Below are 18,740 nucleotides of genomic sequence, written 5' to 3' on the forward strand. Positions count from 1 at the left end.
CTTCTCTGCAGAAGAGAAAGGCACCAGAACATAAAGGATATCAGAAGCTTCTGTTTCACTGCCACAGGCACTACAGCTTACCTACTTTCTTGTCCCACTACAGCCCTCCAAGGCCTTCCTCCCAGATTTGTGTCCAAGTCAGACCCATCCCAGGTATGCTATCTGCGTCATCAGCCTCCCCAGCTGTTCCCTCTGATGGATAAAAAACACGCAGTACCCTGATGAAGACTTCTCCAGATGGAGACAAGTGTTACACCTTCTGCCCTCCCACTCCATTCTCTGGCAGGCACCCATACCAGCACACTCTCAGTACTTGGTCCTGTTACTGACCGTCACATATTCCAGTCCTGCCTGCCAGGCAGCCTTCATTCTCTTACTCAGAGAACCAGCTGAATTGCTAATTCCTTCTTATGCTTGCTACATTTCCACCTATCTTTTCAGATGACCAGTGTGGATCCATTACCTCCCTCCACTCATCTGGTGTCCCTGTTGGGTAGCAGTAAGAGCTTCTCCACAAGGGAAGGCAAGCCAGGAGTCAAGTGAAAACACAGCACAGTCCCACAGGATACGAGAGCAGCCCATCCATGGTAGGATCAACAAGGAGACAGGACCAACATCAAGACTACAATATCAGTCCAAGGTCAGCCAGAAACAAGGTCAGAAACAGACTGGCAACAGGCACACCCCCAACGTAACTCAAGCAAAGACAAATCAGGGCTCTTCTAAGATAGACCAGAGAAGTTCTGTGTTTCTGCACATAAAGTCACCAAAAGCTGATTTGGATCTCTGCTAACTTTGCTGATTACAGTGAAGTCAACACTAATTTAAACAATTATAATAGGAGGTGACTGGCCCTAGCGATTTGCTCCTTCTCATGCCTTGATCACCTCCGTGCTGCTTTCATGCAAAGCATAATTTAACTTCATTTACTCTTTAAAAATGCATATATTGAAGAAAAATATAGAAAATGTGAGGAAAGGGAGGCCAGTCCCAGAGGATGTAACAGACAGTACCAGGTAAACTGCTTCTAAGACTGTCTGACTGGCTCTAAATGCTGATCGGTGTGAACTAGCCTGATCTTGTCAGAGCTGCTCCTCTGCAGTTTTCACAGCCTGCTTATCTGGGTGGCATCTTAAAGTCTCTAACTGTCAAAAATGTGAGTAAACACCTGTAAAACCTCAGAGCAGCATCTTTTCTTGTGAGTAAACATGTGGGAACTGAGGCATGTACTCTCCATTGAAGTGGAGAAGGAAAATCCTTTATTATTACAATGGTACATACTCATGCTCTCACTACCTTAGCTCTCACTTCATGATAAGCAAATCAACAGCTAGATGGTCATCAATACTCTTATCCCACAAACTTCCATACCATACAGGCAGTCTCAGTACTGCCATTTTCTTCACCACACTAGCACAGCCTGGTATCTCTCTTTGAAGGCCTGCTTCTCCTCCAAAGCTTGCTGCTTCCCCAGGGCGGTGCAGAGTAGAGCTGATGCCTCTCCAAGCCAGCACAGGACAGAGCTCCTGGCTGGCTCACCAAGCAGAGTTCTTCTGGGCAGAGCTCTCCACTTTTGCCAAGCTCCACAAACAGAGCTCTCTGGCTGAGCTGATCAGACGATGTCTATTTGGCTCTTAAGTATTGAATCTCCCACAGCCATGCAGGGCTGACAGGCCAATGCCGACTTGCCTCTTAATCATCTACCAGTAACCCATGATTTGACTCTTAACATATTGAATCTCCCACAGCTGTGCAGAGCTGACACACCCACAAAAACACCTGTAAAACCTTAGAGCAGCATGTTTTCTAGGATGAGGTGTCTCCATCAAGGTGAGAGAAGGGAAGCCCAGGGGGAATGGGAAGGTAGTCTTGGCTGGAGCTTGACCCATGTACTGATGCTCAGTTCCCACTCACCAGGAAGCAAAGTCAGCACATGGAGCAACAGCAGAAGGCTTCTCAATGCATCTTGGCCCTTGTTGGTGCTTAGCTCTTATAGGGCTTTCCGATAGGACCTCTCCAGTTCCCTTTTCAAGAAGCATTCCCTTCCCTAAGCACTGCTCTCACCAGCACAAGCAGCCTTTGTGCCCAGGGTACACTCTTGTCACAAGACTAAAGTGGGACTGAGTGATGTCTCCATTTCCCTGTAAATCTAAATTGCAAACGTGTGGCTGAACATCCTACCAATGAGACAAATGACAGCAGGCCCCTTGTGGACCAGATTCCCTTTCTTTGAAGCAAAATCCTGGGCTGATCCTCATTGCCACTCTGCTTTCTGGTTAAAAATATCTGACCTTGTAAAACTTCACAACTGTCTCTGGGCAGCCTCTCCCTGTCCAGTGAAACACCCGGTGAGGACTGCTGAGGCCCAGGCTCACGTGTGCCTGCCCTTGACCTGATGGCCTCCTGATACTGGCTCTCCCTAATTTTAATCTTCTTCCACAGCTTGATAACCTATTTGTATCGCACCTACAAGGACACAGACGCTGGTTTTCCTCTCTGCAAGATCACCTCCGGGGGGGAAGGGGACAGGACAGGGTGTGTTCATCATCCCCCCCCACCCAGGGTCTGCGACGCCGCGGTGATGGGGGGACCTACTGCAGCCTCCCCTCTAGTGCGGGTAGTGCGGGCTCGCCATCTCCAGCGATGGGCTTTGCTCTGCTCGTGGCAGAAGTCGCAGGGGCTGCTCTGCAGTGCCGACACCCCTCCCCGGGCCTGCTCCTTATCGGGGCGGGGGGGATATTGAGCATTTTATGTCAATAAGTAATGAAATAAGTCAGCGCTCCCCCGAGGGAAAAAAAAAGCTCTCATGCACCTGCGGGAGGCTGAGCCGCTGTGCTCCACTGCCCGCGGCGGTGCAAGAAAACCCCGGGTGAATCGGCAGCTCGGGGTCTCCCCGACACCCCCCCGCCGAGCCGAGCCGGCCGGGGCTGCCCGGGGAAGGGGCCGCCGTCGCCGCCCTGCTCCTCCGCGCCTCTCCGCGGCTGCGCTGGAGACGGCGGCAGGCCGGCTGCTCCCGGCGGGCCCGAAGAGGGGGTTCAGTCCGGGGGGTGGCCGGGGGGAAGCGCAGCCGTCGGTAGCGCCTCGGGGTACGAGCCGGCGTCAAGAACCGGGCCCGGCCGTGCTGCCAACGGCCACCGGTTTTCTTGTCACACCCGCCGCCGTTACGTAACGCGTCCGGCGGAGCCGCCGTTGGTCATAACGGTTTTTAACCGCTCATAACGATGGCTTTAACCATCACCGAGGGCTGCCACGACACGCATACCGCTGTAACCGCCGGGCGGCTGAGCGCGGGCTGCGGACCGTGATCCGGCGGCGGCGGCAGGAGCCTCTCCCGCCCCGCGCGGAGCCGCTGCCTGCGCCGCCCCAGGAGCAGCTCCGCGCTCCCACCTCGGACTCCCCCGCCCCCCCCGAGCTTCCGGGTACCCCCCAGCCGCAGTGACCCAGGGAGTGTTGCGGGTGGGCCCGCGGGGGTCGCCCGTGGCGGCCCGGGCTCACGGGACACAGCGTGCAGGCTCCGCGCTGCCCGCCTGCTGCTGTCCGGGATGGGAGAGGGAGCCCTGTGGCCAGTTTACTCGGGTGTTTTAAACAGCTTTACACCACGCAAGCGAGAAGATTCACTGCCGTTATTACAGCCAGAAGAAAATGCCTTTTTTTTTCTTTTCAACCGGAACACCCACCGTTCGAGGGATGAGGGGGCATCCCCTTCACTCAACTTCTCCTCACGGCTGGGCAGCGGCTCCCTGTTCCCTCCACGCTGCTTTTGGGGAACGGCGGAGCCAAACTCCGTGAGGCTCGTCGCTGCGGCGTGCGGCTCGCCCGCGGAGCCGGGGGGAGAAGTGGGGGGCTGCCGGGGGCGGGTGTCTCCCCGCCGCCGCCGTGCTCCCAGGACGCGGGTCCTCAGACACCCCCCCCCCCCCCCGCCCCCGGGCGGCTTCGCGCGCAGCTTCCTGTAGCGGCACCGACCCGCTCCCCGATGGGGGCTTTTCTCCGCGCTCACGTTCCTGCGGGAGTGCGGCCTCGAGTAAAGGCAGGGGCGGAGGGGAGGGGAGTTCAGCGCGCACCTAATTAAGAGAGGGCGTTAACCAGAAGAGCTAAAAATAGTCCCGAGCGCTGCAAACCGCGTAACCGCGGGTAGCAGCACCCCGCCCGCCCCTCTCCGCGGAGTGGTCGGGCGCGGGAAGTGCCGGGCGGGAAGTGCCGGGCGGGCGGGCGCGCGCACCCCGCGAGGGGGCGCTGTGGGGCTGCGCCGCGCGCGCAGCTGGCAGCCCAGGCCGCGCACGTGCCGGCGCGGGGGCGGCTCGGTGTCACCTGGCGGCGGCGGGGCTATAAAAGCGCCCGCCGCGGCACATGCACACTTGGGGGAAACTTCCGAGCCGGAGCGGCAGCTATGGGAGGAGCACCCGCTCCGCCCTAGGGTGGGTAGCCCCGCGGCGGAGGGCGGCTGCCGCCGGGACACCTGCCCCGACCACCCCCCGCGGGAGGCAGCGCTGTCGGGCGCGCTTGCCCGCTCCGCCGGTACCCGGCTCTGCCCTGGGAAGCGGTGGCAGGATGAGAGTGAACGGGAGCGAGCTGAACAGCTCCGTCCTCCCGCGGGAACCGCCGGCCGAGGGCGCCCCGCGCCGCCCGCCCTGGGTGACCTCCACTTTGGCCGCCATCCTCATCTTCACCATCGTGGTGGACCTGCTGGGCAACCTCCTGGTCATCCTCTCCGTCTACCGCAACAAGAAGCTGCGGAACGCGGGTAAGGGGCGGCCGGTGGGGCGCAGCGCCGTGCTTCTGCGGCTGCCGGTAAAACTTTGCCTGGGCGCGCAACTCTAGGGCTGGGCGCTCTGTGCTTTCATCCCCAGCCAGCGGTTATAGGCTGGGACAGATCCCAAGGGCTTCATCTTTCCTACTGAGTCGGCGATAGAGCGCGTAAGAGTATTTTTAGCGCCTGCCACCGAATCGTGGCGCTATTTTTAGCTCGCGTAAGTTCACACCTAGCAAAAAAGAAGGCAAGTAAGCCTTATTTTAGAATGAAATTTAGGCGTGGTGCTGGGGATCATGCTGTGTGTCTGTGCATGCTGAATGCTCTTCTGAGTGATTTTCTTTGAGTTACAGAAATGTCTCCAGTAACAAATACTGTGGTTGGAGCTTCAAATCAAGCAAATACTAAGTTATAGATATGGCAGGATTCAGACACACACACACACACACCCCACACACACACACCCCACCCCCGACAGCAATTTCATTTTCTTTTGTTCGCCTCCTAGTTGCTATCTAGGTCTTCGGGAATGGGGAACATCTGACAGAAAACAGATTTAGGCACATTCTTAAAAAAAAAAAAAATTCTAATTTTGACAGGATAGAATCTGTGATGGTCTATTGAGTAAATCCCTCTTAGTTCATGGATTATTGGTCAGGCAGGAACTTCTTCAGATTCATTCTGCTTTATCATGTCAGACCAGCTGCTGTGCACGTGTACCAAATCTGTGCAGTCAAAACCCTATGCATCTTTCATTGAAAAAAAATATGGGAGCATGTGAGGAGAGCTGCATTGTTAATGAAAACAGAATTTTACTCCATGATGATTGAGGTGCTGCTCTTATTTTTTTCACAAATGGTTGTCAGGTTCTTTATTATAACTCCACTAAGTTCATTAGCTAGTGGTTTAAAATTCATCTGAGGAGGAACTTGAGCCTGGGCTTTGCTATAAACTAGCCTAGTAAAGGTAGCTAATACTGGATTCTGGCAAACAGTGTCATGTTTAACTTTTTAAGGTTAAGTCAGGTAATGCAAATGACTGTACGTTTTGGTTTTATTCAGTCACAGTAGAATGCCAACAAACAGTACCAAAACAACGAATAGCAGATTATAGTTTCTTTCTGCCTATGATTGGCACTGATGTAAATTCTAAAAGCTGTATTCTCTTCTCGCTTTCATTGACAGAAATTTCATTCACTGGAGCTGGCAGAGTTGCGCACTGCTATACTGTATATTTGAGAGGAGAATTAGACTCCAGAAGTCCAAGTTAGCACTTTGCCTTGTTCACTGGGAGATTTTCAGATGGAGGGAGAAAGGGTTGAGATAGGCATATTGCTGGGGTTACTCTAGGGGAAAGGTTGGTATTCTCCTCCCCCTTAATTACTAAATATATACTTCAGCACTTCTGTGGGAGTTTGGAATACAGACATGCCTGGTAATAAGTCTGAAATAAATGGTGGTGCCTGCCTGTCTTCTGGAAGCATAACTGAATCATTGGACTCTATGCATGTGTGTATTCTCTACTGTAGATCTTGCATAATCCCGCTTGAATCCTGACACATGCTCACTCTTACTGCATTTCTTGTTCTTGATTTTTCTATCATAGTGGCTGTTAAGAACTGCAGCAAACTGGCAACAGTCATCTCCTACAGCTAGGGGAATAGAGCATTCTTCTGAACATAAATTTTAGACTGGAACATGAACTAGATACTAGTTTACCCTCTGAAATTAAGAATTAGTTAAAACAAGTAGATAACTTGGTACAAGATGGGGAAATAGTTTATAGTCTGTTTTAGGAAAAAAATAGTAACAAGTTTTTAAAGTTTTAAAGTCTGTTTTTCTTCAAAGTAAAGGTTTTTTTAGTACGTGGATAAAAGGAAACTTTTGGAAGACCATAACTAATAAACTTCAAAAAGATGTGCAAAGTGGTTTTGACTAATCCTGCAAAAAGCTATGCCTGGGTATAACTTTACTTATGTGAGCACCGCTATTAAACTTGGCACTGAATTAAGAAGGGGATACTTGGATGAGTAAATTTATGATTAGGCATAAGTATTTAGAATACCCTGGCCTGATATTTGTGAATATGAAGAAGAAAGCTTCCTAAATCTTGCTTACACTAATTCAGATTATTCAGGAAGAGATTACATTGAAAATAATCTGATTTAGACATACAACTAATTTGTAACTTGCTAATTATAAAGACAGTTACAACTTTTTACAGAGCTGTAGTAGGAAAGAAGCTTCTGAGTTTATAACAACCTATATTAATAAGTCTTTTGCTGGCATATTTATTGAGGAAAAAGGACACAGGATGAAAACCCCACTGGAAAAAGGTCAGGGAAGAACAGAAGATACCTCCTGAAGAAAATGTATCTCACTGAAGACTTTCTTCCCTCTTTGCAAGAGAGGACTAACAGAAATAAGGAATATTTAACGCTACCAGAAAGGTGGAGTTGGTGGGGGAAAACATGTTGCATCTCTGTCCTACTCTCTATTATATAAATATTTTTGGAAGATAACTACAAATTGAACCTGTGGACTTAAGATTTAAAAAGTGCATTGGGGAATAGTAGGAAGGCCTAAAAAAGCCTTCTCAACAAGTGGTGCGACCTTCCTGACAGAAGGTTAGTAAAAGACACTGATCAAAGCAGAAATCAGTATCTCGAAGTTTGTCTCAGCAAGCGAGGAGTGTCTGATACTACAGACTCCTTCATAGTCACAAGCATGGCTTCAGTAGATGCTCTTCTAGACACAGAAGCTGATGATGCAACTGGTAGGATCCTCTTTTATTTAATGTACTTGACTTGTAATAAGTTTCATAGTTCTGGTCTGTTTCTTTCTTTTTTTATGGTGGCTTTGTAATCTATCAGGTGCCTGACACCAATTCAGTCCTGATGGGAGCAGCTGCAGTTTAATGCTGTCCTACACAAAGACTGAATTTGGTTTGATGTCTGTGATTTTTTTTTTTAACTTTGAAACAAAGTTCAAGGGAAACATTTAAGGCATAAGGATTTTAATGCCCATAGCTTGATAGCACATCCATGCAGCTTGAACTTTAAACTGATGTGCTTTCTTTTAATAATTAATTTTAAAAAAGAATGAAAATAGCTCATTTTAAGTTTGGTGTAAACCATCCTAATGCATCTTGTTTTCCATCACTAATATTAATAGATCAGAAATAAGGTCATTCAACAGTTCCACCCCAAAAAGAGGAAATAACTAGCCTTAGGGAAGGTGGATTAAAGAACTACTAGTACTTTTTGCAACAAGTGGGATTTTTACTTGAAACTATCAACATTGGATTAGACCATCTCAGAAAACTGAAGAGATAAAGTGATTTATGTAGCATTACACACAAATTCAGTGATTGCTAGTATCCTTATGCCTTTGTTGTTACCCACACCAAGAAAAACAATGCATCAAGAACAAGGTGAGGGAGCAGTTGTGTGTCTCTGATTATGGAGACTAGTTTACTGCTTGTAACATTAAGATGTCAGTTACATGCACCTGTCATTTTGGTGACGGGGGATTTGGGTACTCGCTGATTGCAGGACTGGACCATTCTTAAGGTCAGTGAAGAAAGCTCTCTTGAGTGCTATTACACCTCTTGCTCTTTCTCTTCCTTTTGAAACTGTTCTCTTGGCCTGGTGGGTTGCTTTTGCCTGGGCACTTTATGTGCAGAGGTTCAAAGGTGCCCTGACTTACCCCTCCATCAAAGCCCTGTGTTGGAAGGGAGCCTACAGCAGGCGAGAGTCCCAGCAGTCTCACCCTCATTCTGCTGTGCCTGTCCTGTCTGCTGCCACCTGGCATGAGCTGGGATAACACAGGGACTGGTGCCAAGCTGGTAACTAGCACCTACCACATCAGGGCAGAAAGCTGCATTCATTCCTTCTCACCCATCTCTGTTCTATACTAGATTCATTTGGGGGTTTGTACTTTTTCCCAGTTTCCCATGTCCTTGGCTCAAATGTTTTGTTGGTAAAACTTGTTACCAGTGAAGAAGGCAGAGAGGAAGTCTGATGTTGCTGAGGCCCTAGAGTAGCAAGATACAGTTAACTTCACTAGGACTGCACACATGCTTAAACTTTTGTATGTTAACTACGTTTCTGAATGAGATGACAATGAAAAAGGAAAAACCAATATTTGTATAAATCTGCCTCAGCTGCATTAGGTCCAAACCGTTCTGTAAAGACAGCTCTGTGAGTGCTTAAAAGAATAACGAACTCAAGAGTAATCTCTGACCAAAATCTGTACGATCAGTGAAGTCACTTATGAAAGAACTGAGGAACACAGCTACTCACGATTATTTTTTTAATTCCAATATTTGTTAAATAGTACAGCCTTTTTAGAATTGGGGGATGGGACCTATCAGAATTGTATTTTGGAGGCTTTTCAAACTGGCCCTGGGTTTTGGTTTGAGCAGTGTAAGAATCTATTTGAAGAGTGTCCTCTCAGTGCATTTTCTAGAATGTAAATTTTAAATATAAGAATGGAACTATCTTTTGATAATCAGTTTGGAGATCTCATCAGTCTTCTCACAATATGATTGTTCTTGATGATGTTTTGGTTTTAGTTTAAAAGTAATGTTAAATGCTTTACTAAAGATTGTTTTATCTAATAAATGAAACTCCTGTTGTGAATTCAGACTAACGGAATCACTGTTTTTGTCACAGGTGATCCTTGGACTTCTTTTTGTGCCCCGAGAGACAATGGGTAACCTGACAAATATTTGACTCAAACTTGTAGAAGATCAAGTTGTAGCACAAATTCAGGGTTCTGATGAAAACTGAGATGTTGATGGCAATGAACATTATTTCAGACATGAATAACTTCCAGTATTAAAAATGGTAAGCTGTTTGGGAGAAGGGAAACTATCTAGTGGAGATGCTGAACTTGCCAATTGTTGAACAGAACTGAGCATAAAAATACAGTTTAAATAAAGCTGTTCCTCAGACTGGTTTTGATTATTTGACTGAATCAAAGGCTTACTTCAGAAACCTGTTTAAATGTCACTGTGCTGTCAGTGAGCAGAGATGACTATTTCAAATAATTAATGCTTTATTCTTACTAATATGTCTGTCAAACTCAGTTATTTATTCTTTCTGCAAGATTCTGCATTCTGAAGTTTTTAGAGGCACTGCTTTTTCTATTTTGCTGCTGCCAGCAGACAATGATACTGATATGCTATACTATTTACTGTCTCTTTTAGGTTATTTTTTTGAGGGGTTCTCTTTTCTCATTAAGATTTTTTTCATCTTTTTTCATTAGCAATTTCCGATCTGCTTGTACTCTTTTCTATTTCATTTTACACTATCCACTTTTCTGTCTTGTAACACAGATACTTTATGTCTTTCTATCATAAGACTTCATCAGCAAGTCTAGTTTAGTGACAGAAAATGCTACCAACAATAGGCATCCAGTGCTGATATGACAATGTCTGTTCTGTTTGTACAATGGAGGCTTGCTTTCCTAGAGCAATAACCATGTTGCAGTGTCAATTCAATGCTGTGCATCACAGTTTAATTTTTCAACCTTAATAAGAACCTTGTCACCCTTGCCATTGGCAGTTTTTCTTCTACTGCATTCATGAGCTGCCTCATATTCCACATTTTCCACTCCTGAGAAACAATTACCAACGTCTGTTTCAGGAGGACAAGTGTTACTAAGAATTCCTTAGGATAACAGAATACATTTTGTTAATGTTTTAGTGTTTGCTTATTTAATGAACAAATAAGCTTGTATTTAACATGTAGTTAAGTAATGCTTAGGACTATAATACAAATGCTGCTACTAAAGAAGTGTTCTTTCAAAATCTAGCCCTCCTGAAGTCAAAGATGGGCAGTATTACAGTTCAGAAAGATAATCAAGGTTCCTACCTTATATGACAGAATAAATGTCTGACTATCTTCTTGGTTTTAAGAATGGATAAAATATGCAAAAAAGCTTTATCAATACCCTTAAATTCAGGTAAGCATGCTGCAAACTCCTTAATCTGCTCTTTTTAAAGTAGAGCAGAAACTAAGGTATAATCAGTAAGTCTATTTACAGCTTTTTAGATAGTGACTTTTGTAGCTTCCTAATAGTTTTGTGGTAATAACTGACCAGTAAGTGTACAAAGTTTTCATGTCCTATAGTTCTTTTTTAATGAAGCTCATTATCCATAAAGAGGAGGAAAACTTACACCCCTTCCTTGAAGAAACACCTTGCACCAGAAGTAAAAGATTTTCAGCTCATTCTTTTCATTTCATAAATGGTCTAATACAGTACCAGATCATATAGTTAGCTGTGCTTTTTGGAGAATAGTTATTACCTTATTGATCATAAAAATGCAGCTCTTGATTATATCAGTCCTATACTTGAGTTAAGGACTTGAATCAGGTTGTCTGGGTTTTGGAGAGGGGGGTGGGTTGGGTTTTCTTGATTGTGGAGGACTCCTCATCTTTTCCATTGCTAGAGTTCTAAGAAAGTCCTTTAACACTTCACTCAGACTCTAATCTCCCCTAAGTCCTAAGGTCCCCTGCTCTCTAAAATGAGAGAATAGAAGCAACTGATTTCAAACCCTGCTGTGTGTGACCAAGGACTGGAATTCTCTATTCAAATGCATACTAAGCAGCTGAAAATGTTTGTGGATGGTTTCAGGTTAGTTTATATTTTACTTTTTCTGTCCATACCTTTAAACAGACTATTTAGCTACCTTTGTTGTGGAAGTTGGGCAGGATATGTAATTTTTCCATTCAGGCTTACAGAAACCTGATTCTGCTTGATGTGTACGTGTGACTTTACATGGGATGCTGAAGTATAAGTTCTATTTCTATTGTATCACCTCGACTTTTCTTTTGGGGTGCAGATATAAGGTTAGCAAAAGTAATTGGACTTCAGAGAGAGGTTACCAAGCAGAGATACTCTGCCCCTGTGCTGACAGAGGTCAGCTCCTCCCTTGGTGCTTGGTACTGTGTGAGGTCAATCAGTAACACTGCTTTTTTTTCAGCTGCACTGGAGTATTAGCCTAGTGTCGTTACAGTGCAACTGTCAGTACTATGTTATTTAGCCAGACGAGATGGCCAACTCCGTAGCCATTGGCCAAAGTGGTGAATGGGCATGAGTACAGGGATCAGCCTTGAAAATTGGTATCCAGTCACACCATAGAAAAGTTTCAGCAGATACCTATATGTGTGTGTTTTGGGGAAGAATCATAAATGTTCTTCCCCCCTCCCCCCCACCCCCCGGTGGTAGCTGTGGATTTCATTTGATGTTCCTGTTTTCCAGACTGAGTGATGAGTGGTTCTTTCTCCTTAGTCTTACTTGATTTTTAAGGACAGATTCATCTCCCTGTCTGTTTGGGAGAAAAGAAGTGATTTCATTTTCATAGGTGAAAGAGTATTCTTGGCCCAGTACAGTTAGAATATGGACATTTTTGTGTTAGAGATATTGAAAGGAAGGTACCTCTGTATGTGAATTTTCCTCATTAACAGCCACTATTTGCCCCTTCAGTCAAACATCACAGTCACTCATAAAATGAATAATTGCAGTGCCTTTTTATCTTCCTTTGGCACTCTATATATTTTTTCTTTCCTTAAGTAAGAGCATCCTCGGACTTATTTTGAGACTGAATATTGTTGAAAATATGCGACTTACCTATTATGAAGAATCAAAGTTTGCATGAATGTCAATGAATCAATTACTTCAGTTGTATTTTTGTGTTGTTTTGGATGAAGAATTAATGTTCTATAAATAAAAACCCACCTGTTTGTATTAACAGTTTACGTGTCTTTTGCATTAGTATGCTCTGTCTTAATTATAGTAATTACTTACATTAAATGTACATCTCCAGATTATCTCTGGCTATGTAATTCTGGGGTCTGCCTTCTGTTATTTGAGTATTGTAATGTACTGTAATGCCTGCACCTAACATGCAGGTTCATGTAATTGCAACTTATGTAAAAAAACGTAGGTTGTTCGCCACATTTCCATTATGCCATATTACATCTCCAAACCTTCCCTGAATCTCTGTAACTGAATTTGTTCTCACTTAGAACAAAGGATTGAAAGGGACCTTCTTGATCATCAAGTCCAATTTCCAGGTGTACTAGGTGTTCATACAAATCCTTTCGGAATCACCTTTCACCTTAAGTTAATCTTTTTCTCCTTATTCAAACTGAAGAAGGGTATTCTCGCTGCCTAAATGTATTTTCTGTTGATTTATATGCTTTTGCTATTGTACCAGTGTTACTTAACATTACTTAACATCTCTCTATTCTTGTAATGAGTAAGAATAAAAACATCACCTCTTGGCTGTCATTTTGCTAGTCCAAAAAAGGTAGATATCAAATTCTATTAGTCTAGTTACAAAATAACCTTTCCCCTTCTGTGAGAGAGCACTACACCAAGGAGTATGCCTCATCTCTGGAAATATCTTCCCTAAAAGCAAAATCCTGGTTTTACTGAAATCAACAGCAAACCTTTTACCAAGGTCGGTGCCTGTCGTCTTTCACTTTTTTGGCCACAATGCTTGCCCAGGGGTAAGAAAGCTGCTATACTGCTAATGGCCTTAAACCCAAAGTGTGATAAGCAGGGAAGTCTTTACTGTGATTTTGGAGTAAGAACAGGATTTTTGTTGGATCGCTGATATCCTTGCAATAGAGCTGCTTGCAGATCAGGGTCATAAGTGCCTGATCTGTGTATTCTGAGGTGGGGACGTCATGGGAAGCAACTTACAATTTCCTGTATAGTAGGTGTGCAAGCTATTAAGTCTGAAAATGGATTCTTCAAGAACACCCCTGGGAATAAAGAAAACACAAGAGACCATCTACTACTGCAATGCTGTCCTTTCTAGGATTTGGGGGGTTTTTTTGTTTAACAAATGGGAATTATGTTACTCTAGGTCAAGGACAGTTTGCTTGTGCTAGAGTTGTCTGGTCAGATCACATCAGTTTATCCTTGATATTATTTTTGTCCTCTTTGGCTTTCTAGGAACTTTGTAGTTCTTGAATATGTTCATTAAGCAGAATAAATTTCAGAATTGGGGCTTTGCTGCTGTAGCCTCGTTGTATGGATTGTCTGGTGGTTCTGTTGCAAAATATGATATCATATATATGTATGATGTTACTTTGGAAATGTCTCTTATCAATCTGACTATCTCCAACCACTATCTTTTCAGCTCTCCTTTTGAATTTTTTCTTCTTGTCTAAAGAACTGTGCTGTTGAGAACCTCTGCAGTGCCTCAAACTCATTCTCCTTTCCTAATGTAACACATTTCAACACTGTTGCTAAGGTTTTTCTTAGCATTAGCTGTGTCTTATTTTGAGGGTACACAGAATCACATTTATATTAAAGCATACATGAATCCTACTGGTTTTTACCATGTTGCAGAAGGTACTCATACCAAAGGTTGTTTCATTTAGTGGTAAACATTGGTTTTATGAATTTACAGATACAGATGCATCTAGAAACATTTCCTCTAATTATTTGGGTATTTTTTCAAAAAGTACCTTTTCATTTTCCTTTTTTTTTCTCCTAATGCAACATCCACTGGCACATTGTAACTTATATTTTTGTATATTATTTGTGAATATGCATGCTCTCTTTAGAAATGAGGATCTGTCATGTGTAGGAGAACATATTCAGCATGTCTGACACGAAGGACAGTAGTGTTTCTTTATCTTTCCTCCACCTAGACACAGGTGGTGGGTTCATGGTATAAATTAGAACAGTTTCAGTGTTTCTGTAATTCATGCTTATTGAGACAGTTCCCATGGGGATTTTTCTGTCTCGTAAGTGTCATGTAAACACAGCTTTCATTGGCCAAGCTCATTCTAACTATTCTGCATGTAAGTTCAGGACTACACAGTTAACACAGTAATCCTCATCAGGCTGGGTAAACCAGCTTTTTATCTCCTCTGTATAACGGTAAGTATGGAGAAGACGGCAGAACCAAGTTTTTGTCTTGGTGTATAGTAAATACCTAATGTAGAGCTTAAAATGCAGTCAGATTTTCTTGCACTTTCTTGCAACAAAGTTTTTTTGAACATTGTTTTTAGCAAATAATTGGGCATTTCTTTTGCAGCTTCTCTTACAAATCTGTTTACATCCTGCTCCTGTTTTTTGCAGCTCTTCTCCACACTCCTTCTCTTGCCCATTCAGCATATCCCACTACTGAGAATCTCTGCAGTGCCTGATAAGATTGTCAACTATGAACATTTTGTTGGTTGCTGGAAACCTGCCCTGATTTGCATAGTTTTTGTGGCATAATACTTGTCTTGTTTACAGACACTGTCCTCCAACAATATTTTGTATCTAACATACCCACTTCTGTTCAATTATTCTTGGCTGTTCCTAGGAATTTGTCATGCTTCTATTCATCATACATTTGCACTTTTTCTTTGGACAGTCTGTACCCACTGGATATTATGCTGAAGATGGCATAAAGATGACCAGTTCTGTATTGAAGAGTAACTTTGCACTATCCTTGGTAATTGTTTGCTGCTGAAGTTTGGGGTTTTTTTTCTTTTTTTTTTTTCCCTGCATTTTTCCATTGAGGGTAGATCTGTCACTTTTCCTGAAAGGCTCTTGGTTTAGAGTTTTTATTGACTTGGGTCTGTCCCTTATGGGATCCATTACACATTCTGTGAAAGCTGGTTTTTTACACACTCTGTAATAATAGAATACTGAGGTGCTGCACTGTTCTTAGGGGCATTATGAAAACTAGCATTTTAAAAGGAGGTTGAGTGCTGCTTTTGCAGTTATTCCTGGTAAGAATTTCTAATGCATACTTAGTGATAGTCTAGGGGAGATTATACAGTTGTACAAAGTTTGCACTTCCACCTTGTTAATACTGCTTGCAGCTGTCATTATCTAAAACATGCCCTAAAGATGTGGCTGAATCTGACAAACATGTAAATGAAGAAGTGTGAATGGGAAAAAAAGAAGCAAATAAGCTAAGTTGAAGGAACCTTGTGGACATAGAATTTGTAACCTGCTTGTTGTCAGTGCTTATTTTGTGCTGGGGTATTCCAGCATTGTAAGCTTTTCTAGTGGGTTTTCTCTTTTACTTTTCTTAAGCTATTCCAGTGACAGGGCTTTGCTGGAAGCCTAGCTGCCTGAGCACATCTTTCCTGTGCAGAGATAACTTCATAGGCTACCACTGAAGTAGTGAATTGATTTCTAATTTGCTTATATTCAGATATTCATATTATCTCTTGTCCCCATATTTACTCAGAAAACTTTCTTGATCAGATTCAAATTTCACAGATTTCACCTGTTTCTGTCTTTTGAATTGCTGACCTTTCCTTGTGATGACTGGACAGAATGTTTTTTTACTTAAAAACACAAAACTTGCTTATCTTTCCATTAAATCTCCAAATCATGAATTTGCTTGTGTCATTTTCTGGTCAACTCTCTTATACAGGTATTCCAATGAAGTAAATAGAATTTCCAGTAGTAACAGTGGGTGGCAGCTCCAGTATATGTTGACTTAATCTAAAACCTATTCTGAAGACATATTTATTAAGAATTACTTTTGTTAGGAGCATTTCTATGTGTTCATGTGACAAGTACAAATGTAGTATGTTGTTACCGTAAATTCGGTCTCAAAAGAACCCTCTAAGACTTATTTTGAAGTTTTAGAAGGCAGGTATTCTTTACTGAAGCGCTGGATGCACAGGAAATCATTCCACCTAACGTGCATGTCAAAAGATAAAAGCACACTTATTATATACAATAAAAGAAATGAATATCCATGTAATTTCTGTGAAGTACACACCTGTTTCCAGAGGATCTAATGCATATGTCAATACATTGTGCAAGCATACTAAAATTTGGGGAAGGGTCTCTAAGGGGCTTCCGTGGGGGTCTTTGATCTGTGGTGGTCCCTAGTGGTTGTTGAAGAGGTGTCTCTTAGTGTCCTTTCCATGAACTCTGAGGGGTTTTTTTTATATAAGGCTTTGTCTTGGCTCATTGCTCTGTCTGTAAAGTTTCTCAGCTTTCTTATCTTTGACTACCACAGGTGTCTGTTGGTTTCTCTGCCCTCCCCGGGATGTACCCATCACAGTTGCAAAAATTATGTCCTTGGGTGCGTTCTTGTCTGAGGCCCCTTACAGCAGTTAGTACCAACTGCTTGCAGGCATCAGCTAGCAGGCATCAATGTGACCAACTACTTTTTCTAGAAACACTAAAAAGTTGGCATTTTTAGTACATTGGAATGTTACTGGAAATAAAGGACTTTCTAGTGATCATCTATAAATTAAAATAATATTGTGTCTTCTATATTCAGAAACTCTGAGCCTCTACTGAGGTAAGAAAACAGTCAGACAATTTAGAAATGCAGTATAAGTGGAAAAGTTATATTAATGTCAACTCTAGTAGAGCACTAGTTAGGCAGTAATCTTAAAACCAACCTTACTCTCACAGGAGTAAGTGTGGAGTTATTAGAAGTAAGCTACTCCTCTCTTTGCATGTGTACCTACGTGATCACTTATGGATAGAGTTTGTCTGTCCTACTGGAGATGGTTCTCAGGATTAAAAGCCCCACACCCCACCCAGTGATTACAGCTGCAATAATTACAGTACTCATGGTGGACAGAAAGGGCCTCACTGCAAACTTTCAGTCATTCAAGGTGATTAGTCCTCAGGGTGTCATTCAGCTAGCAGCCTCAAAATGGTGCTGTTCTCTCTCATGCCTTCTTTGCTTTCTTTTATTTCTCTTGCTCCTGGAAAAGAAATTGGATTCATTTTGGGTTGAGTTTTTCTACAGTTAATGTTATTTGATGAGTATCCTCAGTTTGATGACTATCCTGACTTATTTGCTTTGAAATTAATTATTCAACTTAGTTTTTAGCTCCAACTTGGAATTCTCCTCAGCCACCATGCAGAACAGTACAGCTATTTTAAGGATACCTATGCATCATCCATGAGAGATGGACATGCATGGTACTAGACCCCATCATAATCCTTGTCACAAGGAGGCTTTCCAGAAGGACCTGTTCTTTTCTTCAGGACATCTTGATTCCACCAGGCTTCTGACCGTTTTAGACTGCAGTACTAAGGGAATACATTTGATTCAGTTCTCCTACCTGTTCATTTTCTGACAAGGATAATGAAATATTTTGCTGCTCATAACTAAAGCAAAACTGTATGTTATCCATACTGAATAATGTTATTCTGAGTTATTCTGTATGTTATCCAACTGAATAATAAAAGCAAGTGAGCATAGTTCATTTTGTCATTTTCTCTTGCCCTTTATTTCTCTGGAGTTTTCAAGCAGCTTTAGGTTGTTTTTCCAGCTCTTCAACATCAAATGGCAGCAAGCTCTCCAATGTTACTTGTGTTCCTTCAGAAGATCAGACTTCTACTGAATCTTCTACTGAAGTTCTAATGAAAGGCCATCAGTTGCCCTTTTCCTCATTGTCTTCCAGAACCATCTTCACAGTCCTCTGTAGACTTTAATGACTCTATATCCATACTCAAAGTTCAGAAGTGACCTTCTTTCAGTCTGTGTCAATATATTGAATACTAAATTTCTGAGCATTTGTGTACATGTGACTTCTATTTCTTGTTCTTCCAGGGACTTTTGCTTTTAGCACTGTTCTCCTTTATTGTCTTTCTGTCATGACTTTCCTTTCATATTTGTTCCTAGCCAAAGCTTGTAATTCATTACATTTAATTAGATCTCCTCATACATCTTGCTTTATGTCATGGTTTTCAAGCTGTCAGTGTAGAAAATGGCTAAATCCATTGGCTTCTATTGCTTTTTGCAGTCCCTAGGCAATTTTTTTCTACATGTATTTTCTACATCAAACACTATTTCGTTTTAAACTGAGGAAACAATGACTCTAAAAATTACACCTTAGCACTTAATATTTATTCTGTCTCTACATCAAATCTCTTCGGTTTGTAAATCATTGTGAAATATCAGGAATGTTCAGCTATGAAGGTCTTTTCTACATAGGTAGATAGGCTTGATAGCATTCCAGTTAGTAACTACTACTATTAGTATC

General features: G+C 43.0%; 1 protein-coding gene and 1 long non-coding RNA gene across 2 annotated transcripts in view; both read left to right on the forward strand.

The window, feature by feature from the left end:
* The first annotated feature begins 4,395 nt into the window (after positions 1-4,395).
* MTNR1A (melatonin receptor 1A) overlaps positions 4,396-18,740 on the forward strand; it is a 54,177-nt gene continuing 39,832 nt past the window's right edge. Inside the window, exon 1 of the mRNA XM_074865072.1 lies at positions 4,396-4,741. Within this exon, the coding sequence (XP_074721173.1) occupies positions 4,549-4,741 (193 nt within the window). The 5' untranslated portion in view covers positions 4,396-4,548. The remainder of the gene's footprint in view (positions 4,742-18,740) is intronic.
* Positions 6,991-9,703, forward strand: LOC141942124 (uncharacterized). Its single transcript, XR_012628532.1, has 2 exons — positions 6,991-7,522; positions 9,423-9,703. It is a non-coding gene; the product is annotated as an uncharacterized LOC141942124 (long non-coding RNA).

The sequence above is a fragment of the Strix uralensis genome, chromosome 4 (assembly GCF_047716275.1).
Source record: "Strix uralensis isolate ZFMK-TIS-50842 chromosome 4, bStrUra1, whole genome shotgun sequence".
Classification (NCBI taxonomy): domain Eukaryota; kingdom Metazoa; phylum Chordata; class Aves; order Strigiformes; family Strigidae; genus Strix; species Strix uralensis.